This window comes from Vidua macroura, chromosome 5, assembly GCF_024509145.1.
Source record: "Vidua macroura isolate BioBank_ID:100142 chromosome 5, ASM2450914v1, whole genome shotgun sequence".
In the NCBI taxonomy this organism is placed as follows: domain Eukaryota; kingdom Metazoa; phylum Chordata; class Aves; order Passeriformes; family Viduidae; genus Vidua; species Vidua macroura.
The window spans coordinates 25,838,089-25,865,612 of record NC_071575.1 but is presented as its reverse complement, the minus strand read 5'-3'; the positions used below and the strand labels follow the sequence as shown (position 1 = coordinate 25,865,612).

General features: G+C 37.0%; 1 protein-coding gene across 2 annotated transcripts in view; it reads left to right on the top strand.

Annotated features, from left to right (window-relative positions):
- IPO8 (importin 8) overlaps positions 1–26,973 on the top strand; it is a 44,002-nt gene extending 17,029 nt beyond the window's left edge. The window contains exons 9-26 of one of the 2 annotated variants that reach the window (XM_053978424.1): positions 739–873; positions 1,739–1,838; positions 3,490–3,566; positions 4,844–4,960; positions 7,212–7,301; positions 7,954–8,119; positions 8,672–8,832; positions 9,282–9,407; positions 10,038–10,104; positions 10,749–10,874; positions 11,351–11,448; positions 12,471–12,566; positions 13,963–14,183; positions 20,601–20,806; positions 22,228–22,464; positions 23,134–23,250; positions 23,348–23,408; positions 23,941–24,028. In XM_053978424.1, the coding sequence (XP_053834399.1) occupies positions 739–873; positions 1,739–1,838; positions 3,490–3,566; positions 4,844–4,960; positions 7,212–7,301; positions 7,954–8,119; positions 8,672–8,832; positions 9,282–9,407; positions 10,038–10,104; positions 10,749–10,874; positions 11,351–11,448; positions 12,471–12,566; positions 13,963–14,183; positions 20,601–20,806; positions 22,228–22,464; positions 23,134–23,250; positions 23,348–23,370 (2,163 nt within the window). In that variant the 3' untranslated portion in view covers positions 23,371–23,408; positions 23,941–24,028. Of the gene's footprint in view, positions 1–738; positions 874–1,738; positions 1,839–3,489; positions 3,567–4,843; positions 4,961–7,211; positions 7,302–7,953; positions 8,120–8,671; positions 8,833–9,281; positions 9,408–10,037; positions 10,105–10,748; positions 10,875–11,350; positions 11,449–12,470; positions 12,567–13,962; positions 14,184–20,600; positions 20,807–22,227; positions 22,465–23,133; positions 23,251–23,347; positions 23,409–23,940 lie in introns of both variants that reach the window. The other variant, XM_053978423.1, reaches the window with a different exon arrangement.
- Positions 26,974–27,524: the final 551 nt, after the last annotated feature.

Genomic DNA, 27,524 nt, shown 5'->3' with positions numbered 1-27,524 from the left:
TTTTGTTATGCATTGCCCTTGACTTCTATTGTTATTCATATATATGCCACTTTGCACTTACTAATAATTCACCTGCTATTGGTGCAGATTAGTAGCTTTGTACTGTGTTTTTTTCTTATTAGAGGGCACTTATACCAAGGAAGCTTTGTGTGGTAGAGTTTGTAATAGCATGCCAGGTGATACTATCTGATGGCTACAATAGGTAATAGAAGTTAAGGGTTTTGCAGCTGTTCTGATTCAGAGGCTTAGGTGAACCTGTTTTTCTTTCCTAGTTTAGTATTTCTATTCTCTTCACTGTTCTTCCAAAGTAATTTGTCTTCTTTAGGGACCTGTCATTAAATATGAATGCAGGCACCATTTAGCAGGTATAGAAGCCACCAGTTTGAAAATCTCACTGTGCCTTTTCCTTACCTATTCCAAATTTTGCTGAGGCCTCTGTAAACTGTGAGCCTCTCACTACTGACGTGTATCTTTGGTTTATAATCACAAGTGATCACATCGTAGGGCTAGTAGTAAAGGTGGACGTCTGCACAAATGTCTGCAGGATTAGAACCTTGATATTAAAATTATTTATGATTTTTGGATCAAAGGCATTATAATGACTTCTAATGCTAGAACATCTGCTGTAAAACTACTTTATCTCTTCATGTATATTCACTGAGGAAGTGCACTGTATGTTTATGCATGAGGCAGAATTTTCAGTCTTCATTTAAAAATACCAATTTGTCACTTCTTTAGGTTCTCTTAAGAATCTTAGACCAGTACAGGCAAAAAGACTATGTTGCACCACGTGTTCTTCAGCAAACATTGAATTATCTGAACCAAGGGGTGATTCACTCTATAACATGGAAGCAAATGAAGCCACACATACAGGTCAGTGCTTAAAACCCAGTCATAAACAATGCATGTCATCAGAGGGATTAAAAAACACCCCCAGTACCCCAAGTTTTGTGTTTTTAAAGAAGGTTTCTTGAATCATTCAGCAATTGATCTGGAAAATAAAATAGCATTTCTACACAAATGTGGTTGTGTTTTGCAATATGTGACTGCCTTTTATTGTAGATAATGTTAACTCAATCAAAGATTCTGTTCCATAAGTTCTTCATTTGAATTTTTACAGTCTGCTAGAAAGTCATAGTGTTCTGGCTTTTATTAGATACCGGTGTTCAGAATTGTCATAGATTTTTGATTGTAGTGCAAAGATAGTGCACAAAGAGAACATTCATCTAAGAGGAGCTAAACCCTCTTCTAAAGACATGTCGTATAAGTGAATTAAAGAACAAATGAAAAGTGATCTTCCTGCTCTTTTATTTTTTCATATTATAAGATCCCCTTTGCAGTTAGTTAATTCCATGACTTTTAAGGGGAAGGACTATGAAATCCATTCTCATGTTAAGTGTTTCATTAGTGAGATCCTTCTGCAGAATGTATTATTCTGCTGTGTATGGACAATGTCCTGAAGTGTATTTCGTGCATGGTCATGTAATATTATAAAGGTAGATTGTATAATTACTGCTGCTGTCTAGGACTGTTTCAAAAAGGAAAGTACCTATAATACTGTAAATTTGTTTCTGGTAGACAAAATAAACGTGTGCTGCTTAAAGGAATGTAACTCTCCAGAAAAATAAGTCTAATAAATTAGTGCATGGAGGAGGGCAGCTGTACTGTAATTTAATTTTACATTTAATGGAATTTAATTTTATGTTTACTTATGTGTATTTGGCTTTTCTAAAATTAGACTATAACAGAAGAGGTGATATTCTCTTTGATGTGCTACAAAGATGAGGATGAGGAGCTCTGGCAAGAGGATCCATATGAATATATCCGCATGAAATTTGGTAATTTGGCTTTATTTTTTGCTTTCATCATAACTGTACCCTATAGTTCCAGTGATCAGCCTGGCCACTGTAATGTCTCTTCACCTGAACAATGGGAAGAAAAAAACTTTTTTCTTAAATCTCACCAATCTGTAGTTAAAACCAGGTGGCAGATCAGGTGAGTTTGGGCCATTTGGCTGGTAGCTTTGATCTAAATGATTCTCTCAGAGCTTTTTTCTACTTCACACATGTTCAGAGCAGCCCAGACAGACTGACTTGCACCCTTGTTAGTGCCTGTTTCAGAATCCTGACTTGCAGATGTGCCAGCTGTTTGCAGGTTCCTGCAGCTCTCACTTTGACCAGAAGAGGCCTGACTTACTCTTTCCCTGTTGAAAACTGTCAACGCCTTCAGCGTTCTTCTGCCACTTATTACTGCTCAATTGTAAGATAATTAGATATATATATTCTTTCAAAAGACACAGTGCAGAATCTTGTGAATAACACATAGGGCCATACTATGAATAATTACATTTATGAGAAGAGTCATGTCATTGAAAAGGAGAAAGGTACTTTAAAAGTACAGCAGTTTTAGCTGGAAAATTCCTGTGAACCAGGCACCACAGAGATAAATATGTGGCATTTGGGAAATTTTAATTAGTTGATTTGGGATTAGTGTATGTGAAAACAGAATTTAATTATTCATAGAATAATTTAAAAGCTTGGAGAGTTGTTATGCAACAAATTAATTACAATATAGTGTAGATCACTAGGGTATAACTACATCCTTGATTTTTGGTATGTGAATTCAGTTCTTTCTGTGTAAGTAGTGAATCTTATTTTTATGTGTAGCTGAGGCAGTTAAATACAGATTCAGATTGTATCGTGGAAGGTAAAAAACCACTCAAAGTACATAACACTCATATATCAATGTACATTAAATGGAATTTTTTTTGAGACACTTTTTCATTTGGAACAAGAATTCCAGTGGTCTGGTAGTATTTCCTAATGATGTTTTATCATAACGTTTTCGGGAAAAGTTGGTGTGTAATTTGAGCCACATTTTAAGATAGCACTTTGAGATCTTTTAGTTTGATTCAATTTGTGTGAGGATGTTTGGATTAGAACATGTTTGCAGCACAGAGCTTTTTTTTTTCAAGATATAAATTATACTTTCAATATGAACATTGGAGATTTAGTTGCAATAAATGAATCTAAAAAACTTGACCTTTCAGCAGCTATAAAACTACTCCAGATCTAAGTAGATTTTATGTACAAAAAGTTTCCCATGAGGTTTTAATAAAGTAAAAAATGTGTACATGTGGTATACAGATGGTACTGGAGTGTATTGTTGTTCTTCTTATAGGGGTTTTAATTAAAAAAAGAGACAGGATTTTTCATTCCTTGTATATGGTCTCAAAAGAGCTAATGAATAAATAGTATATTCTTAATTAAGGGAATGAAGAGTGACAGTGGATTTGGAAGGCAAGAAGTAAGGTGTGTGACATAAACTTGGGTCTGACTCTTTAACCAGGAAGTGAAGACAATCATGTCAATAATTTTGAGGTTATATATTCATTCAGATTTTGTGATACCCCAAAACCAAGATGGTTTATAAAAATTATATTAGTCAGAAAATAAATTTTTATTACACTTTTTTCTCACTGTTTTTTAGATGTATTTGAGGACTATGCATCCACAACAACAGCAGCACAGAATCTCCTTTACACTGCTGCGAAGAAGAGAAAAGAGGTATGAAAACAGTGGCTTTTAATTATTTGAATTTTCCTTAATAATGTTATTTTCCCCTTATATTTGAAGATGCTACAGGAAGCTATATTTTCTTGAAAAATATACTTGCTGCTACATAATCAAATGTTTCCTGGCTGAATGCTGTCATTTTGGGGAGAGTTAAAATATGGTGTGTATAAATACTAAGTGGATTCTTCATGCAGGTGTAAAATGCATCTGCCAGATAAAAAATGGGTTGGAATAGATATATTGGAATAAATTTTCCCAGGTTTACAAACAACCTCTGTCACAGCTGTTCTCAGCATCACAAACTGTAGCAGGAGGGAAAGTGGATCTGATCCTTATTAATTTTCACTGATGCTATTTAAAATCCTTCTTAACAGCAATGAAATTAGCAAGGACAAAGCCCATTCCATGTAGTTACCCTTTAAATGAGGACATAACTTTTCTGTAGATCTTTCTGTATTTACAGTGACCTGTGCAAAAATACCCAAGCAAGCCCTGGAAAGCACAGTTGGCTAAAATGGTAAATGTTTTTCTAGGTTCCATTTTAACATCCAGTAATCATGGAACTCCATTTCCAGGTGGATTTTCAGAGGAGGACACAGTCTTTACATTAGGTGGAATAGGTGGAATACGATCTTTTTACTTTTTTATTGTCAAAACAGTTCTTGTCCACTGATCTTCTTTCTCATTGTCATAATTAGTATTTAGACCATCCCAGTGGCATGTTGGAAAAGGACATAATGGGTGTGGAAATCACGTTCAGCTGTTGGTTTTGCCGAGAAACTTTCCTAAGTCTAGTCAACTTTAGAAAATACTGTCAAAATCAATAGATCATATAAAGTTTGAGATTTTAGTCCAAGCTCTCCTTGCAAATATATATATATTTTCATAGATATATGCACACACACAAACGTATTTATATTTATGTGTGAGACAAGCCAGAAAAGAAGAGAAAAAGTGGGCGAGGTGCTGTTTGAGCCTTTTGCCTTTTCATCACTTCTTTTTATTTGCTTCAAGACAGTGACAAAAATACCTTACTTGCTATTAGTAATGAGAAATTTCATGGAGATTAATCTAATTTTGACCGCTTTGGCTGAAAAGTTGAAAATTCCAAAGTTTTACACTTTAACTATTGAAAGATGCTGCATTTAGTACCTCACATTGCTTTGGCCAAGACAAAATTTCTTCTTGAAAATGTCATATGATTTTTTTAAACAATGCTATTAAAATAACTTGACTAAAGAGGATTGTGTGTTTTCTGTCCTGCACAGGTATTACCAAAAATGATGGCATATTGCTACCAGATTCTGACAGAGCCAAACATTGATCCAAGGAAAAAAGATGGAGCTTTGCATGTTATAGGATCCCTAGCAGATATTTTACTGAAGGTAAGTGGTTAAAGAAATGAAAAAAGTTTGCAATTCTTGCTATCAGCTGTGATTTAAAATAAAGTAGTCTTTCTTTATAAAGTATGATTAGCCCTTAGCCACATTTATAAAGTCTGTAGAGAGATTGCACTCTGATTGCAATCAGAATATGAGAGTCTGTTTATTTAAAAATATTAACATTCTTTCCTGGTTTTTATATCACAATTTTTATACACAAATCTTCCTTCTCACGTTTTTCCAAAGCTCTGTTTGTTTGTTACACAACGGTCCCTTGGTCCCTTCCTGCTTTACTAGTAAAATGGAAGTGTTAAGAAAGCAAACATGCATTCCATCAGCAACATTGCATATGATTCTTTATGAAATTCCCCAGCAGCCTGCACTGTTATGGGCTTATTCTGGTTCCAGGAAAAGGTTTACTTAATATGTTACAGGAATGTTCTGTCTAGCTTTCCAACTTTTTCACTCTTCAGTAAGTGGCTTTAAGTCTTATTTCATCTGCCAGTTGGGAGTTTTGAAAAAAGCTGGAAAGAACAAAGAGCCTTCCTCCATTTTTTTATAGACAGCATCTTCAGAATTTTGGGTACATTTCTGGATCTGAATGCAAACTTAATGCACTGTTGCTCTCTGATTGATATTGATTACAGTTTGCCTGGTGCTTTTGTAGATGGTGGAGTCCAAAATATGCCTTTGCTCCATCTCAAAAGTAATTGCCAAAACATTGCTTGTAGCATGCAAATGGTGATCTTGTGCTGGAGGCTTCTTTTAAAAATTGATTTATTATATTTTATTTGAATTGTCTCACTGTGCAGGACGTGTCTTCATATCACGAGCAACATCTTACCAACATTTGCCATCTGTTTTTTTGCAATCTATTTTCTGATCTTAAATCCTGAAACATCCAGTAACTTTTGCAGAATTTTTGTAGATTATTTTGGATTGTAAATGCCCTTCCTCATGCAGGAGTAGAACAGTAAATGAGGATGACATTGTTTGTGTTGTGAGGAGACTTTCATATTAACATATTTATCTCTGTCCTGTGGGGGAAAAGAGATTTATTCCAGTATTCTGTTTCAATTTGAAATTTTCAATCCTGAAATGTGAATTTGTATTGTACTTTATGAAAGAGTAATAGCCCCAAACACTGCAGACCCCTTAAAAATTTGGATTTCTTGTGTTTGGAATTTGACACATTGAAACATTCCATCAGCTGTTTCCATATAAAATCCTGGATTTGTAAATGCTTTCTGGCTTTTGAGCTGACTGAGATATTGCGTCTAAGGAGCTCATAGACGCAATGGCCCTGCCTGAGCCACCCGGCTCCCCACAGCACCTCCAGTTCAGTTCCTACAAACTTCTGGCCAGTGTGCACAAAGGGCAGTATTTTGCTTTCTCTCTGTTTTTTCTCTGCTCAGTCCTTCATCCATCTCTGTGAAGGCTGGGGAATGAGTGTGGAAAAAAAGCTGTGTGCATTGGTGAAATAAAGTATGATCACATAAGATACATGTTGTATTGAGTGTCCCATTCCACCCTCTTCTGTCTTAGCCACTGAATCATTCCTTTGGATGGTAACAGCATCCCTAGCATGTATCTTTTCTATTATTCTGGGGCTATAAGAAAAGTCTCAAATCTCCATTCTGGTTCTAGCTTCCTGTGAGTATCTTGGGATTTGATAAGGTTGGAATAATGAAGAATAACTCTCATCCAGTATCCTTCTCCAGCTAAGAAAATTTCTGTCACAAAGGAATTATCTTTATCCATTAATAAACATGAAATAAGATGGGATTTGTTGCTGTAGTGTCCAAAACACTAAGTTTTGATACTTTGAGTAATAGTAGTTCATTTGAAACTCAGATGTGTTCCATACTACACTCATTTATCTTCAGGTATATATGTACTCCTTTGTAGGAAGAATGGAATTACTAGGTTATGGATCCTTGTTCATTTTTAAGAAAAATCAGCTGGTACTAATTGCCTTAAATAACATGAAAATTCCAGTTCACATGCTGTAATGAATAATGCCAAGTAGAATATTATATGCACATTTCTTTCACTTAACTGGTTTTGAACTTGCTGTGCTTTTGAGTTGATTCTATTCAAGATAAGGGATCCAGTTCTCTTTGTGAGAGGATACCTTTATTATATAAACAAATTATTGTATTTCCCATGGTTGATATTTGAAATGCATTATGGGCTAGAAAGAAGTAAGGAAAAATGAATGGTCTCCAAAATTAATTTTTCCTTACTCCAACAGAAGAGTGTCTTCAAGGATCAAATGGAGCTGATGTTACAGAATCACGTGTTTCCCTTGTTCATGTCTAACCTGGGATACCTCAGAGCTCGAGTAAGTTCACCTGTTACATCAACTCCAGTATTTGCCATGGTTGCTTCCTTTGCAGTTTGATTTCATTCTGCATGTCACTGAAAGAAATTAGGTAAATACATAGTAAAATTTAAAATAACATTCTTGTGCTGTATTTTTTCATAATTTTGATTTAAAAAATGATTTTTCAGTTAAAGGAATTGATTGAGGGTCTGTGTTATCTTAATGCTCACCTCTTCAATCAAATTTAAGAATTTGAGCGGCAATTGTGGCCATTTTTCATTACCGGAGATGGCTGTGAAGAATAGGCAGGATTTCCACAAGTAGGTAATGTCAATTTGAGTGTTGCTTGCAGAAAATCCCCAAGTGCCAATATCAGTCATGGACAAACAATTTTCAGTGTTTTTTTCTGATTTGATTTCCCCCAGAAGGACCAAAGCTATGAATCCAAATTATGTGCACACTGAATTTATTGGAATTTGGGAACATCTAATAAAGAACTTGAGCTTGACTGCAATACCAGTGTTACATTTAATGAAAGAATACACCATAATTAAGTGGGGAAAAGAAAAGCAATGCATACAAACAGGGAGATAGTTAGCACTGGTTTTGGCTCAGTTAAAAATCTTAAAATTGCCATAGTCCCTAACTTGCTTCTCTTTTTGCCTTGCAGTCCTGTTGGGTACTTCATTCATTCAGTGCTTTGAAATTTCACAATGAGCTAAACTTGAGGAATGCAGTAGAGCTGGCAAAGAAGAGCCTGATTGATGATAAGGAGATGCCTGTCAAAGTAGAAGCAGCCATAGCCCTTCAGACCTTAATAAGCAACCAAGAACAAGGTATGTGACAGTGATTCATCAGCTGTATACACTGATCTATTGATTTTTTGTCAAGACAAGGAGGTTGGTGCAGATTTATCTAAACATTTCTGTCATTTGAAGACACAGATTTCAGAATATTTTATCATGTTTAGACAAATTCACTTGCTCATTACATCCCAGAATTCTGACTTCAAGTTTTTATGGCACAAAAGAAGTTAGAATCAGCATGTTTGTTTTAATAAAGTAAATATCACCCATCTGTGGTTTTTTTTAAGTGAAGTTAAGCAGTGTATATGTTTAAAAATGAACACTGTTTTGTATATGAGAGCAAGTGTTCCCTCAAAACTGGATTTTAGCTGTAGGTGGCATTTCAATATTACACTATTTACTCTGTCTACTAGTTATGGACTGTAAAATTGCCTTGGGTATGTTTTTTGGCTTTTTTATTTCTTTAGTGAATTCAAATTTTAAAAACTTATTTTGTTCAAGAGTAGTCAGCTACCTGGCAGTTTGGAGATGCTGTATATTTGTGTTTATAGTTGATTTCACCTTGTTTCTATTATCTTTTAGCCAAGGAATATGTGAAGCCTTACGTAAGACCAGTGATGCAGGAGCTCCTGCACATTGTCAGGGAGACAGAAAACGATGATCTCACGAATGTAATCCAGAAGATGATCTACGAGTACAGCCAGGAAGTCGCTACTATTGCTGTGGACATGACTCAACACCTGGTGAGAGGAGTAGTAAATTACCACTCCAGTCAGAAGCACATGCCTAGTTTGGAGAACATTTCATGAACTCTGCTTGAAGTACATGCTGTTTACAATAATCCTTGTAAGAGTCTGCCTGTAGTATTTGCAGTATTTTTGGGTTTTTTTCTGTATGAAGCATCTTTAAAACCTATAGATTTTTCAAAGGCACTGATTTGTGTCACTGGTTTTAATGAACCAAGGTCTAACTGTTTAGCATTTCAAATGACTTAACGTAGACTTCTGAAAAAAAATACAGGAGATTTTAATTTGCTATGTTCCCCTTTCAAAAGCAGCAAGCATATTTTTCAGTGCTGACAGCTCTTAGAGATAAGGCATTGCTGTTGCTGCATTAACTGCCTTGGTTTTGAATGACAAATTAGAAACACGGGTTTGCTCTTGAATGTCAAGTTGGTTGGTTTTGTTTACAGGCTGAAATATTTGGTAAAGTACTTCAGAGTGAGGAATATGAGGAAGTAGAGGACAAAACGGTTATGGCCATGGGCATCTTGCACACAATTGACACAATCCTGACAGTTGTGGAAGATCACAAGGAGGTGAGGTTTTCCTTGGTACTTTCCTCCTTTCATTCACGACAAGAAGCAAATGTTGCATCACTTGGCATGAACGTGCATTTACTGCAGCGGGATGGTAGCAAGCCATCTCTGACAGATTTGAATCTAAAGCCCAGTTTACTTTTGTGATTTATTAATTGTTTAGCTTTCAACTTCAAGGGAATTTATGTCCCAAGGGTAAATTCTTAGCCCTTACTTGGTAAACACTTCATTGGAATGTGCTAGTTTTGGTTGGGGTAGAGTTAATTTTCTTCACAGTGGCTAGTTGTATTACAGAGTGTTAAAGTAGAATTTAAAAAAATATTTTGCATAAGCCTAGTTTTTTACAATGATGATTCATATCTTTAGTTTACCCAGCAATATCTTGGATAGAATTCCTAAGAATTGGTCTCCTAATTGTGGTGCAATGTATGCCCACAAATCAGGGTAAAGAGGTTCTTTCTGCATCAGGGAGACCTTATTTCATAATATTATGATTGTTAATGAAGCATTTAAAAAATGATAAAATCCTTTTTGATTTGAAGAACTTCTCAAACTGAATTAGTCAAATACATTTATTTGATTGCTGTATTTCTAATTTTTTTAATAAACTGCTTTATGTTTTTATTTCAGATCACTCAACAGCTTGAGAGCATTTGTTTACAGATCATTGGCCTTGTTTTGCAGAAACACGTTATAGGTATGTTTTAGAGATATGTAAAAGCATGTAAATTAATTATTGTTATCTTCCAGAACAGAATTTCATCTTTTTGTGTGTGTTTCTTTAAAGAAAAAGTCATTACTTTACCTCTGCAATTTGTTTCTCCTGATCTACACTTGTACATTAGTCTGATTGGCTATTGTGTTTTGGAGGTCAAAAGCTGAAGATGCTGTTCTGATTCTAATTCTGGCTAATTGTGTTAAAGGACAATGTCTACAATTACATTAGTCTCTTACAGACATGGTCTGAAATTAAATTAATGCTTTATCAGTATGCTGCACTAAAAGTTACAGTTTTGTGATAAGGCCTAGCAGAAAATGCAAAGGCTGAGAAAAAAATGTATTTTTCAGTAAATCAATTAGAAGCATTGTCTTTAATGTGCTGCTGATGTATTTTTTGGTATGTATTTATAGTGGAAAACTATGCATATCATTGTAACTATAGCCAACACAAGGCCTATCTGAAAGAGTCTTTTATTATTTGTTTTATTTTTCTATGTATGATTTAGTTTCTAATTGTTGTCTTCTAGTTGTTACATGACTCACAACTCAGTTTCAGATTTCAAGGTATTCGCAAGTTAAATTTATTTTGTAAAGCACCCTGCTTCAAATTGTCTTTTGCAGAGTTTTATGAAGAAATTCTGTCCTTGGCCTTCAGCTTAACGTGCCAGATGATTTCACCTCAGATGTGGCAGCTTTTAGGTGTTCTGTATGAGGTTTTCCAGCAGGATTGCTTTGAATACTTTGCAGGTAAAGTTACTTCTGTTCTAGTGATGTTTTTACTGTTTGAGAATTCATCTCTAAAACCCACCCTGATAAGGGTTGCTTCCATGTAGTGTCTTGGTTTAAAATGATCATGTATTTGAGTCATGCCCTGCCCGTCTGTTTAGTGTGGGAGTTTAAACAGGAGATATTTAAGTAGGAGAAGCGTGTTCAAATCTGTCAGTGTGATCAGTTGTTGTAGGGGTGCTGAACTCAAAGAGAGTTGAATATTCAACGTTAATTTGAAACTACAAATTGATTAATTAAAATGTAATCCTTCTCTAGTTCTACAAATGCACCCTGCATAGTGCATTTTATGAAGAATTCTTCCAGAAAAGACTTCCGCAGAGTTTGAATTTCCAACCATATTCAAGAATATAAGCTAATGAATTCCCCTTTAGGACTACCTCTGTGGTTAGCACTTTTTGTAACTTTTTTTCTCTTTTGCTCTCCCTGTTCTGCAGACATGATGCCTCTCTTGCATAATTATGTGACCATTGACACTGATACTTTACTGTCTAACCCAAAGCATTTAGAAATCATTTACTCTATGTGTAAAAAGGTAAGGCTGCTGATTCTTACTGTTGTGCTTATCACTGGTACATAACAATTAGAGGAGCTAAGTGGCCTGAACATGCCGTGTGGTGCCCAAGCATTTCAGAACTAAGTGAATTTTGGTCTTGACTCAGTTCTGAGCGCATGCAGCACCTTCACACTTTTTAAGTGACATGCTTTAAGAAAATAGCAAAAAGCTGTGTGGGAGAAAGTTGCTGTTCGTCTTGACTCTCTTCCATGGAGAGCTATTTTGGTAGGTAGGGCATTAATGAAGCCTTATTTCCTTGGGTTGTGTATCTTGCAGTTGGACTCTTTGGTTGTCAGCTAAGGTGCAAACTCATTTGAAGTTCTTCCTACATTTATCTTGTTTCTTTTTCAGGCTGAGTCTCTCATGTATAATAAAGTAGGAGATGATGCTGTAGTCCTCCTCTGATTTGGGGCATTAGAGAGTGTTAGGCATCTAGCTACCTGCTTAGTTTTAAGAAACTGAGAGTATTTGAATGTGAAAATGTTGCTTCTTTTGTCAGGTTTGATTGACAGTGACCATGGGGTTAGAATGTACTGAGATGAAGCCCTCAGTTTCATACTCATATGTATGTGCCTAAACACAGAATGATTGCGTACATCTTGTTCTTAATCAGAAACTACCCTAGACATAGCACTTCACTTTGCTGTGGTGTTAATCTGCCAGTGATTATTAGAATTGAAGTGAAAAAATGGACACACAGTGTGGAAAACATCAGTGATTCTTCTAAGTGACATTTCTTTCAAAAAAAGGGAAAGTGCGAACATATAAAGAATATAACTCTTTAAGAACTACAGCAGTTTCTTCTAGTTTTTAAAATTCACCATTAGCCACTTACCCTTGTTTATGTCCTGTAGAAACGTGTCTTAATTCCTCACAAAATTTAATATGAATACATATTTATATGCTGTGTAGAGATTTTTCGGTGTATGCAGGTACAGGAGCACTTGCTTTCAGTGTTGTCAGTGACTACTGATAAATTAAATTGTTACTCTGATTGTTAGGTACTGACAGGAGATGCAGGAGAAGATGCAGAGTGCCATGCAGCCAAACTCCTAGAAGTGATTGTTCTTCAGTGCAAAGGACGGGGTATTGACCAGGTGAAACATATTGAACAGGTTTTCTCTTTTATTGCTTTCTAATGATCCATGACTCCTGAGAGAAACAGCTGCAATTAGAGAATTTGAGGGAAATGTACAGTGGGAGGAAAACAGAAGTAAATGAACTCAGGAAAGTTTGTAAGGTTGGGGTTTTTTGATTTTGAGACAAGATGTTAGTGGGCCACAAAATGGATATGGACTGAATTATAAGGATATATAGTATGTTGTGCTTTCTCTTAATAGAATTTCCCTTTTGGTGCAAAACACATAGTTAAAACTACTGTGGCTGAGAGGTTAACTGTACATGTCCAACTACTGTTGTTTCTCCAAGCTCCAACTTCTTGATGTTTTAAATTATTAAGTGCATTTGGAAATGCAGATTTTTTAGCATGGCTTGATTGTGATTGCAGGGAGAAACATAATCACAAATTTCCAGAGTTTCTTAGAACATCTTTTTAGAAAGTAGTCTTTTTCCTATTAAGGGCCAAAATCTGGACTCATGTAATGAGCCTAAATTACCTTGAGGTATCATGTTTGGTGTTGCTACAGTGCAATTCATGGATTTCAGTGATAAATTTTCAGTTAATTTCACTGAAAGTGATATAACTTTAGTGTAAATCTTAAGTAATTGAAGATAAAAATGTTCTCTGAAACATTTGGTTTTTTAAAGGAAATCTGGAAGCCTTTAAAGTGACTTCAATGTATTTGCATTGAAATACATATGTGGTGGAAGGCTTAATTGAGCTGTACAACTCTGTGAATTAAAATGGTTGCACACTGAGCTGAAACTCATAAACTAAAGCTTTTGTAATGCTTCCCAAATTTTTGTAAAGTATAAATTTGTACATTGAAATATATATGTGTTTAGAAGATGTTTATTTCATTGTTTAGAATTTTGTGTGTATTTGCTTTTATCTGAATAAACACATTTTAAACTTTCATAAAAAAATTTAACATCACTTTACATTTATTAGGAAAAACTTCTAACTATGTTACAAATTTTGGTAGTTTAATTTTTAATGCCTGTTAGTTTTGAAATTGTTTAGTATCTTTCTTCAAATATGCGAATGTCTGAGTTTTTTTCTAAATCTTTTCTGCATGCTAGAACAAATTCCACCAAATGGCCTCAAATATTCTCCCCTGTGCTCAGAATAACTCTGCAATTTTTAGCTCAGAGAAGAGCTGTTTTGGGTAAGATTTATAAGCGTGTGATCAGAGGCTAGAAAGAGAATAGAATGTGTTCCTTGGTTCTATACCTGAACTTCAGATAACTCAGGACGTAATTCTGATAAAAGTATTACAAAATTTTGTATGATCTGGCAACATACTAATGACTCTTTTATTTTCTTTTTTTTTTTTTCCCTTTCCTTTTCTTCTTGTCTTCTTTTATGCCCAGTGTATTCCCCTCTTTGTGGAGGCTGTTCTGGAGCGCCTGACTCGAGGAGTTAAAACAAGTGAGCTCCGTACCATGTGTCTTCAAGTTGCCATAGCTGCACTCTACTACAATCCTGACCTACTTTTGCACACCTTGGAGAACATCAGATTTCCACACAATCCTGAGCCCATCACTGCACAGTTCATAAACCAGTGGATGAATGACACAGACTGTTTTTTTGGGCAAGTATTGAGAGTTTGTTTTTTTTTGTTGTTTTTTTTTTTTTTTACAGTGTTCAGTATTGACCAGCTGGTTTTCAACAATGTGAGAAACTATGATCATTCTTGAAAACTTTTAAAAGTTTAGTAACGGATAAAAGGGACAATATCCAGCACTGGGGTCCTTGGCAATTTGCCAAAAGCACACTGTTAGCTTAAAACAATGTTCTCTATGTACCGTTAAGTTACAGGGGGTACATGCATATTCATAAGAGTTTATACATATTCAGACATTCCTGTGAGTTTACAAGTTCTAGGAACTCTTTCGCTTGGTTTTAACCTTTGACTTGTCTGCATGCCATCTTGCAGATTAAATCAATATATTTCTTCTTGAGGCTCCATTCTGTTGTTTTGACACTTCTTAATAATTGGAGAGTCGGTAGTAAGTTTTTTTCTCTTGGTGTCCTGGTTCTTGTCACTGTTATCATTCATATAAGATGGTCCACAAATGTGAGAAACAACCTAGCTATTTCACACCATTATCTGGGCTAGTTACACAAATAAAAACATTTTAATACATTACTCAGTTTTTATTTTAAATATTATGCTAAGCCCTAAGATATAATACATATTTATCACACTATTATTTATATAAGCTATATGGTACATACATAAACTGACAGGTTATATTATACCAAAAAGCAGTTAAAAGGAATTACAAATTGTATTATATCAGAATCTTTGTGATCAATTAGCTTGCAAAAGCTAATACATAGATGCAAAAGCCAGTAACTATATTTATCATTTATAACAAACAACATGTTAACTTTTTATCTGAAACACTGTGTACATACTTTCTGTTCTGTATTTTTTGTAAGTTATTTTTAACTGCTCCATTTGATTTTAAAAAAACATTACTCTCTGCAGTGAACCCCACTTCTGATTTTAGATGAATTTTCACAATCAATTTGCATATTTATCATTGTGCCATTGACTTCTTAGCATACTGCTGAATGTAAACATGACTTTGACCTCCTTTGAATGTGTGTGTGCAGCACTGGTGTGCACTCAGGCAGGAGCTGAGCATTTGTAAAGTTACTGAAGGGCAGCCTGTCATCACCTAGCAAAGCATGCACTTGATGCTGAGCAGAGGCGAAGGCCAGGGCTTGCCTCTCAGCTGAGATGTGGTGTCTTAACTGTTAGATTCAAATCCACTTAAGGGCAAAGCAGACAGACCTAGTTAACAGCTACCTCTCACCTTCCTGCTCAAGTTTTGTTTTGTTACTGGAGGCTGACATCTGCCTGCAGGTGTATGGATAGGCTTAGATGGATGTCTTCCTTAAGTTGTTTCTTCCACACCTTGTGGTAATATTATTGTTGATTGCTAAATTATTCTTATATCTACCAACTTCAGAAAAGGGCAAGACATTTTAGGATTTCTGCATACCAATTTTCTTTTATGGCTGAAGCAAAGTTCTTGAGCTTCATCTCTTTGTGCTTTCATTTTTTTCTGCTACATATCACATGCTGAGCAAATACAGAGACTGTAGAAAAGAAGCTATTCCTTACAGATGGTAAACTGAAAGAGATCTACAGCCTGAAACAGTTCATCCTGGAGCATTCAGTGAGAAACTAGTCAGATTCAGAGAGGAAAAATGTTGAGGGTCTGACTAGGCTCCAATCTCAAATAGTACTGTGAGCTACAGCTTAATTTTCAGTTCTCCTGTGTTGCTCTGCAGAAGGCATCAGCTACTGAAACTACTGTTCAAATAAACTTTGGAGCTGAGACAAAGGTTAACAAAGCCTGTGAAAGTGAAAAGTTAAACATGCGGTTGTCATGCCCATCATCCTGCCCAGACTGCACTTGAATGGCAGCAGAGGCCTCTCTTTGATCTGCTGCTACCAGCAGAGAAATAATTATCTCTAATATTGCTTAAATCTACAAGTCACTCTTCCTTCTGTCTCCTCACTTTGTGGCTTCCAGGTGTAGGGTAGGGCTTTTGTTGTAGTACTGCTAGTGAGGCACTGTGATGTGCTGTAAGGGACTTCCTCCCTTTCCCTCAGGAGAGCAATGCTTCTAGCAGACAATTTGTTTTCTTAGGAGTATTAAAGGAGCCCAAGATTCAGAGGTCTAACTGAACAGGAAAAGACAGAAGTACAAAAAGATTTGTTGTTCTTGGAACCCTTTCTTGGGTCCCCCCCTAACAAGTTTATGTTAGAGAGCAGTGGGCACTCTTATTTGTACAGTCCTTTCTCTCATCAGCTGCCATTTGCTATTGTGGTTTACACTTAGTTTGCTTTCCATTAAGAGGCAGTTTTAGGCCCAGATTGAAATCATTTGGTAAACTCACAGATCCTAGAGAAACTGAACAGGATCAAAGTAGATACACTTCCAGATGTGAAGAACCAGGTGAATCTTGCTGATATTTCTTTGTCAGCCATGCAGGAAATCTGGAACGTGGTGGTGACAGTGGCTGTCCAAGATGCCTTGTCCACATAAATCTCAGACTCTTATGTGTGGACATTCCATCTCTGGAAGTGTTCAAGGTCAGGCTGGATGGGGTTTTGGCCAGCCTGGTCTTCCTGGGCTGGAAGGTGTCCCTGCCCATGGCAGGGGAGTTGGAACTAGATGACCTTTAGGGTCTCTTCCAACCCAAACCATTCTATGTCTTTCTTCTTGTCCTGTGAAGTCTTAGTCCCCATAGATTGTGCTCTGCCAGCAGTAGGGTTGTGCATGGCTGCACATGCTCAGGCTGGAACCATTAGTGTTTGCCAAAAGAATGCAGTATTTCTGGAGCAGCATGTATGAACACATGAGATGGAATCCATGGGAAAAATGCAAGCGAAAAGCAGTTATGGTAAGAAGTAGCTGTTCTTCCATGTTATTAAAACCATGGAAACTATTGAAAAAGTGTTACAAAGTTGGCATAATAAAAATTAGCCAGGCAGGAAGAACTCAGAACTCCTTGTAATGCTGTGCATAAATTCAGTATGTCATAGTGGAAGTCGCATACCTGTGGTTGTGTGCTGATAGTGCCTATGTTCCACAGGATATTGTATGTATTTCTAAATGTTTTCTGCAATAACTTCACACTGGAAAGCTTTTTGCAGAAACATTTGCTCCTTACCACTTTCTAGCTTTTTACTGACAGCTGAGGTTTGGGTGAAACTTCTGCATGACTAATTCTTATACTAAAAATTCTTCTATGGTAACTAGGGTGAAAGGAAAATCTGACTTGCTTCAAAAAAGCCCTCAGTAAGTGATTTTGAGTTTTTTGAAGCTGAATAGGGTTAAATATTTGATAGGAGTTTGAGTAGTTAAAAATCCTAGGTTTCTCAATTGTATATAAAAATCCCAGTCTTATGTTGGTTCCAGCTTTGCAACTAGAAGGAAATGGCAACTAGAAGGAAATTATTTGCAGTTTGTCCAGGAACTGGATTGATGTAATAGAAGGAAACTTCATTCCCACAGTAAAAGTAAAGGCTTAGCAATTTTTCCCTGAAATACTTTCGGCTTGGTTTAAAATACAAAAGATTTTAAAATCCTTTGTGCTATATTAGAGGAATATGTGTTAGCAAGAAGAAGTCCTGCAGATTATGAGGACCACACACAGCTTCTTAAGATAGAATTGGCTTGGAGTCATGCATTGCAGTGCTGTGTGTTGTGTGTTTAACGCTCCAGGCTTGATAAACCACTGAGGAATAAGCAGAGTCCCTGATTGTTAGGGAGGGCTATTGTGTGCTTCTGAGCAAATAAGTACAGATCTCAAAGCACAGATTACTAAGGAGAATCATATCCAGGCTCCCTTGAGCAGATGGAAGGGTGCTGAAATAATGAGCCTTTTGATAGCAGTGGAATGGTCCTGAAGCCATTTTTGCTATTATGAAAATATATAAGACTCCATTTTCCTTGTTCAGTCCTACAGGTCCTTAATACAGCTGGGGTATAGTAGAATACTGAACTTCAGGCAAGGCAGATGCTTTTCCTGCTGTTTGTCTCTGCTGGCAGGTGAAAGAAAAGTCTCCTGGCTTAGGTTCACTAAAGATGAATGCCTGAATTCAATGCCTGAATTTCTGCTGTCCTGCAGGGCCTTCTAATAACGTGCATATTCTGAAGACGTGTTCATTCTTGCAACTTCTCTCTTTATCAGCTTTAAAGTGGAGCATGACAAATATGCTGTGGGTTTTGGTCATTTGGGCTGCTTCCCAGTGATGACTCCGTTTCAAACAGCAGGGCTTCGTTCTTGTGCTTTGATTTGATGTCCCAAAATGATAATTTAATATGAAGCTAAGCCATTCATTACAAAGATTTTTTTACATTTTACTGTTGCATTCTGCAATTTGTGATGTGCAATGGTAGCTTTTTCAAATGTATAATAAAAAATAGTCCTAAGAATTGTTAGTTTACTCTGGTGCATGTGGCTGGAATTGGTAGCTTGTACATTTGGGTCTTGAAGAAATTTCATGGCTTCCCAGTATCAAGATGCAGGATGGAAATCTTCTGCATAGATTACAGAGCTTTGGTCATAATTGGATGACTGCTGACAAAAAGAGGAGGTAGATAAAGTTTTTTTCCATTTGTGCTTGCACTAAGGATAACTCTCCAAATAACAGCTATCCTTCATTTATAGGTAGCATTATCTTTAGCTTGGCTTTTGGTCTGCAAAGTGTCGTCATGAGAGCGAACAGCTTGTTTTTAACGTGCAGGAGTAAGTTATTTCAGCTGAGAGGAGTAAGAGATTTATAGGGTTTTCCATGAAAGCAGACCTTGTTCCTCTATCTCAGTCTCCCTGGTTTGTATGCCCTCTTTTGTGACCCATTCCACCTGAAAAGAGAGGATTATGGTTACAGGAGCGCTGCATTCCTGCTCACGCTTTGGTGTGTTTTTCAACGTGTGTAACCAAGCAGCCAGACCCAGTGTGACAAAGTGTGTAATTTGATATGCTGGTTGGTTTTGTTGTTCTTGGAAGGTCTGCTGGGATCATAATGTTCTGCATGGTCATATATAATTTATTTTTGTTGTCAGCTACTCTTGAGAATGAATCACTTCAGTAAATCCTAACAGGACAAACAACATGGGAGTTGTCATGAAATCCCTCCAGATCTCTAACCTTGTTTAAGCACATGTAACGTTTAGAAAGCTGCAATATAGGATCACTTGTGTCACTTAAAGGATATAATAGTTCAGTAGCATGTTATATAGGAACTTAGGTAATGAAATGCTAAGCACTGAAAAGCTGTATTTCTGTAGTGATTCTTGAAGTGGTGGATTGAGCTGGTTGTCCCTCTGTTAGCTTTATTGCAGCCTGTGGTGCCCATCTTATTTCTTCTTTCTCAACATGTATTCCTTCATTCCAAAGTAAAACTGATTCAGTAATGGAAGTATCCCAGGAGTTTAGAGGATTGATATTTTCTGCCAGCTCTGGAGATTTGCTTGGTTTCTCTAGGTTTTGGTGGCACTACTTCTCTTGCAGAAGGCTTGCACAGAAGCTGTCAGCATCAAATTGAATAGTTCAAACAAAAAAGCTCCTCTTATGCCCATAATAGCAGAATAATGTAATGTTAGCTCCAAGTTAGCTCCATCTTCTTCGGTAAAGGAGAACCCAAGAGTATCTGCAGAGGCATTTAGAGATTTTTTTCCCCATCTTATTTGCAGAAATTCCTGTTTCTGGAAGTAAAAATCAATTCTTATGCTTAAGAGCATAGGTTCTTACCTAGTTTCCCAACTGTGGTCCCATAAAAATTTTTCTGCTACTAATTCAATTAATTTCTTTTTCTTCAATTGTCTTCAGTTTGTTTTACTGGGGGTCTACTCATTTGTCAGTTCCCAGTTTGAGTATACTGCCAGTTACTCTTGATAAGATAGATGGAATTATTTCCCTGCTTTCACCAGAGTTAGCAATGTGTCTCAAGTTAGCATTAGAAATTGTATATTGAAATATGTATAAGACAGCCATTCTGATGGACTTCTCGTAATTTAATTTCAGCTATCCCTGGAGCATTCCATAAATGCACCCTGCGATTCAATGCATTTCCGCTTATCACTAATAGTTTTTGTCAATTTCCATCCCTGAAACAGTACTGCTATCAAAGCCAAGGCAAATTAATTTTCCATCCTATTTAATAATGATAATCTGTATCAAATGCTTTATTAAAGATAAGATAGTCTACATAATTATTAAGCAGTATTTATTTAGCATTACAAATTTTGCATTTGCTCCAGGAGTTTGACCAGTGCTAGAAAGATATTTAATTGTTCTTGGACGAGTACTTTCCAATGGGAAACTTGCATTCAGAAAGAAGAAAACAGTTTGTGTAGGATCTTTGAACATAGCCTCTGAGACATTGTTTTCTGACATGTCAAACACCAGGATTTTAATGTTCTCTCTATATCCTTGCAGTGAATCTCTGGTTTTATCTAACAATTGTGTCTTGTTTCAGACTTCATGACAGAAAGATGTGTATAATAGGATTGAGCATCCTAATGGAATTGCAGAACCGACCACCTGCAGTGGATGCTGTGGCTGCCCAGATTGTTCCTTCAATCCTCCTCCTCTTCTTGGGCTTAAAACAAGTTTGCGCCTCACGAGAGCTCACAGAACATGAGGATCATGCTAAAGATGACAAACACTTTGCAGAAGATAATGGTAAAATCTCCCCTTTTCACATTGTGGATTTTGTCTGGATTTAATTTAAAGGGGGTAAGAAATTGCAGTTTGTTTTTAAGACTCATTAGTCTGCTGAAAATAGCTCGGCTTACTGGGTGCTTGAAATACCATCTTAAGAGTTGATTTTTTCTCCCAAAGTGTAATCAAAATGTTTCAAGGTGTAACAGCTAACATTTTGTGAAAGGGTAGTATTGGTTCAAGAGTAACTTGCAGGTCTACTCTTCTGAGTTGTGAATATGCCTTGTCTTCTCACGTAGGCAGCAGGAGTTTGCCAGGACTCCACTAGCTATATTCTTACTTCCTGGAAAGAAGCTGTTTCACTACCCAGCTGTTTGAAAGACCTTTTTGATTGAATTTTGAAGGAGATCCTGGCAGGTCTTCTTTGTCCAAATGAAAAGTTGTTTGCAGAGTGGGGTTTGAGACAGCTGAGGTTCCTTGAGCACACAGGCCTCTAACCTCTGTGTCTGCCAGAAGAGAAAAAACATCAAAGAATGCCTTACAGAGGGAATTGTGGGGAGGGAATTCTCCACAGCATTGCAGGCAAATGTGTTTGACAAGGAGTGGATGTTTTGAAGTCTGAAAATTAGATTGGATGTAAGCAGATTATGTAATCCACTCACATTTCACCCATGATTGTTCTGTAATGGAATCACAGTATTCTTCTCAATACATAGGAATACAGTATGGAAACAGCACAGGAATGTTCAGATCTCTGTCCTGTGATTCAGTCCCTGCTTATTGCATCTATAGTCATCATTATTCTTTCTAAACTGTTAACACAGGAAGAGCTGCAGGTTTGGAAATGAAGATTTGGTTTTTTAAAATCTTGATTATAAGCCAGAAATACCTTTCCTTAAGTAAGAAAAAGCAGTATTTAGAATTGCAGGTTGTAGTTGCATTTAATTCAGGGGATCATAGTTTCATAAGCGGAATGGAAGGTAACACCAACTTAACGTGTTGGTTTAAGTTGTTCAAATAAGGCAACACTCAAGAAGAGAAGGCAGACGGTCTACAGATGAATTTCTCATGGTTTTATGTACATTTGTGAATTCTGTGCAAGTCTCTGTAATTTAAAAAGCAGAGTGATGGACCATTTAATGGAAGACATTTCCTCAAAAATTTTGGACCCTGTAATTGCACAATGACTGCATAAATGAAAGAAGAAAAAAGATGGCAGTTTCACATTCCTCAGGTCTGCGTAGAAACAAGTTTAACTGATCTTGAATGTAGGAAATGTTTTAACATTTAACATAAGACTTCTAAGATTTTGGGGAAGGGGTATTAACAGATGGTCCCCTTTCCAACCAAAACCTAGATTTACTAATTGTTTTTAATTCATCAGTCATTGTTTCCTTATAGTTTTAAACTTTGTTTTACAAAACATATCAATGCTTTTGCAGAAGAGATACCGAGCGATGAGGATGAGACAAATGAAGTGAGCCAGGCAATGCAAGAGAATCATGGTGGAGGAGGAGGTGGCAGTGCTGGAGGTGGAGAGGAAGAAGATGAAGATGATGATGATGATGACGACTGGGATGAAGATGTGTTGGAGGAGACTGCTCTTGAGGGCTTCAGCACACCTCTTGACCTTGAAAATGGTGTTGATGAATACCAGTTTTTTACACAAGCACTTCTGAGTATGTGTTTGCTGGTTGGCAGAATGATATAACATGGTGAAATAATTTGGAGATGTTTGTGGTCATCAGTGGGGAAAACCCTTTTCTTTGTTACAAATAATAGTTTAGATTACTGAAACTGTAAAATGTGATCTCACTTTCTAATGTTAGTCCTCAGTTTTTTGGCTTACTACTGCTGCAAAAAACAAATGGTAGCAAATAGAGCCAGAGATTAATTCTCTTCACGTTCTCCCTTAGAATTTTTCAATCACAGCCTAAATAAGTGGAGCTTGGTCACTAGAGGGACTCCTATATAGAGAAATATTTGTCACCTTCTTGATGTTAATAGAGAAATTATTTTCTCCCTTTCCTGTTTCACTAATCTTGTTGCTTTTAGTTTTCATATGAGTTTTAAACGAGAAGATTCAATTCACATTGTCCATGAATAATGGCCACATGGTTAATGTTCTGTTTCAGAAAGCAGAGGATGTAATTAAGTTCCCCAAAATGGATTGCCTCTATTAGAGTGGGAATTCTGTGCAAAGAAAACCGACAGGAATACTGATCTCGTTTAGCAGTGCAGATTCTGTTTTAAAACCAGTCAGAATTTCCATGTGTTTCATTTTGTTATTCTGAGATTAACTTGTATGTAAACTGACAATGACTTTTCCTCCATTGCTGCCCTGACAGCGGTGCAGAGCCGGGATGCAGCTTGGTACCATTCCCTGACTGCGCCGTTGAGTGAGGATCAGAAGAAACAGCTGCAGGAGATCTACACATTAGCAGAGCACCGGAGAACTGCTGCAGGTGAGTCAGTTCCCTGGGCCCCTTTCAGCTCTTGCAGAGATGTTGGAACTGCTTCTAATCTGTAACGACCACCTCTGTGCTAATTAACGTTTTCTAGGAAGCGTGAGCAGGATATCATGATTACATTATTCCTTGCCTGGAAGTGTGTGTTATTCAGAGTAAGTTTACTATTGTTTCTAATTAATTGCCTTCTCATTGACTTGTGCTGCTGTTTGAACAGGGTATGAACTAGTTTTACACAATCTGACGTTTGAAATGAAGAACAAATTAAGGCAATATCTATCTGCAGCCAGGCATTTGATGAAGATTACTATCAGTTATTATGTGTTTAACAGCTTTCTAACTTTTTAACTACTTATGTTGCCTTGCAGTTAGTGTGAGGTTTTAGATGCATAGAAAGCTTGCATCATGGAAAATAAATTCAGATTTAATCAAAAAGAATGCAGAATAGGGTGGCATAAACTGATTCGGTAAAGGATTAATTTTTCAACTCTGTTGCAGAGGTGTGCACATTTATGCCTTCAGAGAAAACCTGAGTGTAATGTATTCCTGTCATTGCATTTAGGGAATGAAATTTTGACTCAGCTGAGAGTTTTTTCCATAACTTTGCATTCGTAGTTGAGCTGTATTGTCTCTGACAAAGATGTTCTCTGCAGACTATTTTTCATATCCTTTTTCTTTGAATTCTAGAGACTAAGACAATAGAACAGCAAAGTGGCTACACATTTGACAACAAAGGACTGATCACAGCATTTAATTTTGCTGGAAATACTCCCGGTGGCAACTGAAGGATCGGCTACAGCGGTCAATGGAAAGGGTCTCATCACTACATTTTCTTGAAATCATCGTGACTTTTGAGTGATAGGGGAGGGTAATTTAATGCAGCTGAAGGTTTTCTGGGAAATAGCGGTGTGCTTCCCCCACCAGAATGCTCTTTCTAACCAGCTACTGTAATGTACAAATTCTTGTGGTGTTTTTATAATTTGATGGACTGAAAGGAAACGTTCGTCCTCAAGGAACCTGGATGACCAGGAGGGGCCAGGCTGCATCTAATTGAGTTGCACTTCTCAGGTTTTTGCTGTGCAGAATTGATAGATTCAAATGGATAACAGTGCCTTCTGTTGTACATGGATTGCCTGAACAAATGGATTTTGGAGTGCATTATAATTTTTTAAGCATAAGGACATTTCTTGATACACTGTAAGCCTTGGTTCCATGTTTTCCAATGCTTTTTACTCCTCGTTTTAATTGTTTGTTGGTTGCATACAAATTGCTGGATTCGGAATATTAGCACACCTTCCCTATTTGGTGCAGACCAAATGTATAGAGGGAGGTGTCTCTTGTAGTTGCAGAGCATACACTGGTTATGTCAAAGGGTATGGCAGATTTTTCCTTGATGCAGTAGTCTTAAATTATTTCTCTTAGCCATGAATTCAACTCGCTTGAGTTACAGTGGCTTGCCTGGCAGGTGGCTACCCGAAATCTACATCAATATTAGCTACTGCCTGGACAAGTGGTGTGGCCCTCTCATGTAGATGTTCTACATGACAGCTTATTTTTGCTATTATTGATGAATATTGGATTATATGTGGGATAATCTCTTCTGTTTTTTTTCATTCATTACCATTCCAGGGGTAATACTGAATAATGTGGTACAAAATATTTGCAATATTTTATTTATTTTGATAGAAGAAGAACAGCTTCAAACTTACCTCTTACTATTACACTCTGTGGTTGTATCTCTGGTCTGCATTGCAGTTGGTTATTCTTGTTCCATGCTGAAATTTCTTCTGACAGATTTTTTTCCTGAATTTTGAAGACTGGCTTCACCACTGGAGGTTTAGACTAGATATTAGGAAAAATTTCCTCATGGGAATGATGGTCATACATTGGGACAGGTTGCCCAGGGAAGTGGGAAGAATCAACATCCCTGGAAGTGTTTAAGCAACAGGTAGATGTGGCACTTAGGGACAGGGTTTTGCAGTGAACACGGGGTTAGCAGTTGTACTTGATGACCTTAGAGGTCTTTTCCAACCTAAAGGGTTCTATAGGACAAGGTGTTTGTGGAGAATTTCATGTAGAGAGGAAGTGATAGCAGTACTAATTTGAATAGGTGCCCCTCCTTTAGGTCTACTGGGATTGCAGTGATATAGCAAAAAGCAGTAGGGGTGCTTTAGAATGTGAACTTTGGATTGGAGATAAAATGTTTAGACCAGATTTTGTCTCTGTGTTAATTTCTTTATGATTTAAAAAATATTCACCAATCAATTTTAAACGCATACTAATAATCTATTTCTTTACAGCAGCGTCCCAAATAAAAAGTCAAAGCCTTTCCCATACCCCATTAAATTTTCCACAACTACAGTAAATTACTGCTGGCTCTGTGCAGTGCCGAAGCTTTCATTTTGTCATTCTGGGTGAGTCTGATAAATCTGAGGCACTATGTGCCTTGTCTTCTGGAAAAGGCCAGAGGATCTCTGCCCATTCCTGCTGGAATTTTCCTAGCCTGGCAGCTGTGGGGCAGAATGTTCCCTACGCTTTCCTGTTTCCTGCACCTTTTTCTCAAACTCTGAGGCTGTTTCTGTGATGCTGCTTCCTCTTTCTTTTTTTTTTTGCCTTCCTCTCCCCAGCAGCTACAGAGTAAAGTTGCCCTGGTTCATGTAGGTTTTTCACTGATGCTACTTATTTAATAGCAACAGTGAAAATGGGTCGTTTTCAGGCCCGTTGTACATGTGGAAAGTTGTGAGAATTCCAGGGTCTGTATTTCCAAAGGGAAACAGTCTGTTGAGCTGGACAAGTTCTTTAAGGTCAAGCAGCAGAGGGCCAGGATATCCTTTGAATGTCAGGTTATGAAAATTACAGGTCACTTGCGAATTTAGGCCTGGGGGTGTACTGACTGAGACAGTAAGTAGGAAAGCAATACATGCAGTTTGCTGGGGAGTTTATCAGAAACCACAGAAGTTTTGAAATCATTCATGAATTTAAGGAATGTTTTTTGGAAGTTAAAGGCACTGGTGACTTCTCTCTTACCTGTCAATTGAAGTTAGGTATTAGGCAAGTAAACTATTTAAGCCTTTTATTAGTTTATTAAAAGAAACAAGATTGTCAGGTTGGGTTTCTTTAAAGCCCATTTGCCTTCTCTACACTGGTGTGCAGAGTAGAAGATGGATTTATTTTTCTTCTGCTAATGAGGTTGCTTGCACGGTCACAGGCTAATATTTAGGAGTTGACGTGTTCAAGGTAAAATCTGCTTTTGCATAGCATCATCTTGGTGTCACTAAGCTGAACTATGGCTGCTCCCTAGTTCTGCTTCTTCTATACTTTTCAAATCAGCTGCCAAGAAAATTTCATCCAGATGTTTCATACAAGAGTTTAATCAGCATTATGGAGTTGGGAATCTTTGTTGTCTATTTTGCACTGGGGTCAGAGATGTCTGAGGGAATGGCATGTAAAAAGGTTAAATGCCTTTCCCTTCCCAGAAGATTCATAAGCAAATGTTTCTACTGGCAAAAGCAAATGTTAATTATTTTATTCCTTTTTTTTTAAAGGGTTTTCATCCAAAAAGATTTACTGGGCTCTGGCCTCCACTTTAACATATGGTTCTCTTTTAACATGATAAATACCCATTTGTACATGATCATAAATAGGTAATGGATTTTAGGTGTTTCTTTCTGAACTGTGTCCAGCTTTGTACTACATTAAAGGAAGAGTAACACAAATGTGCATTTACTGTCTCACTTTGAAGCCGAGGTAATGATGAAATACCAGATACCAGCACTGCCAACCAAGCATGATGTATTTGTCAATGGAAGGATAGAGAATCATGAATGTATTGCAAAATAAAACAAAGGCTGATAACTGGTGATTTATGTTGCGCCATGCCCATAATTCCAAAGTGTAAGATGATCTGTGTGGGCACCACAGTGGCTTTACATAGGAAATTAGTGTTATGGGGGTTGTAATCATAGCAAATGTGAACTTACATAAGCTGCTTTTCCAGATAAAATTAACTAATCCTGGGTGTTGAACTGCATATGCTGTTTTGTCACTTGTGAAGGGAAAGTAAGAATCACCACATGTTTTGGCTGCCTCTTTTTGCTGTCTCTCAGCATTGAAGTACATTGCTTGCTTTCATTACAAAGCAGAATTTTTAATCACAATGGCCAGCTCCAGGAAGAGTACAGAATATCAAACTGAGGAAAAGGTTGAAAAACCCCAAACCTCAACAATCCCCTAAAACACACATGTGGACAATCTGACTGAAATGAATGTAC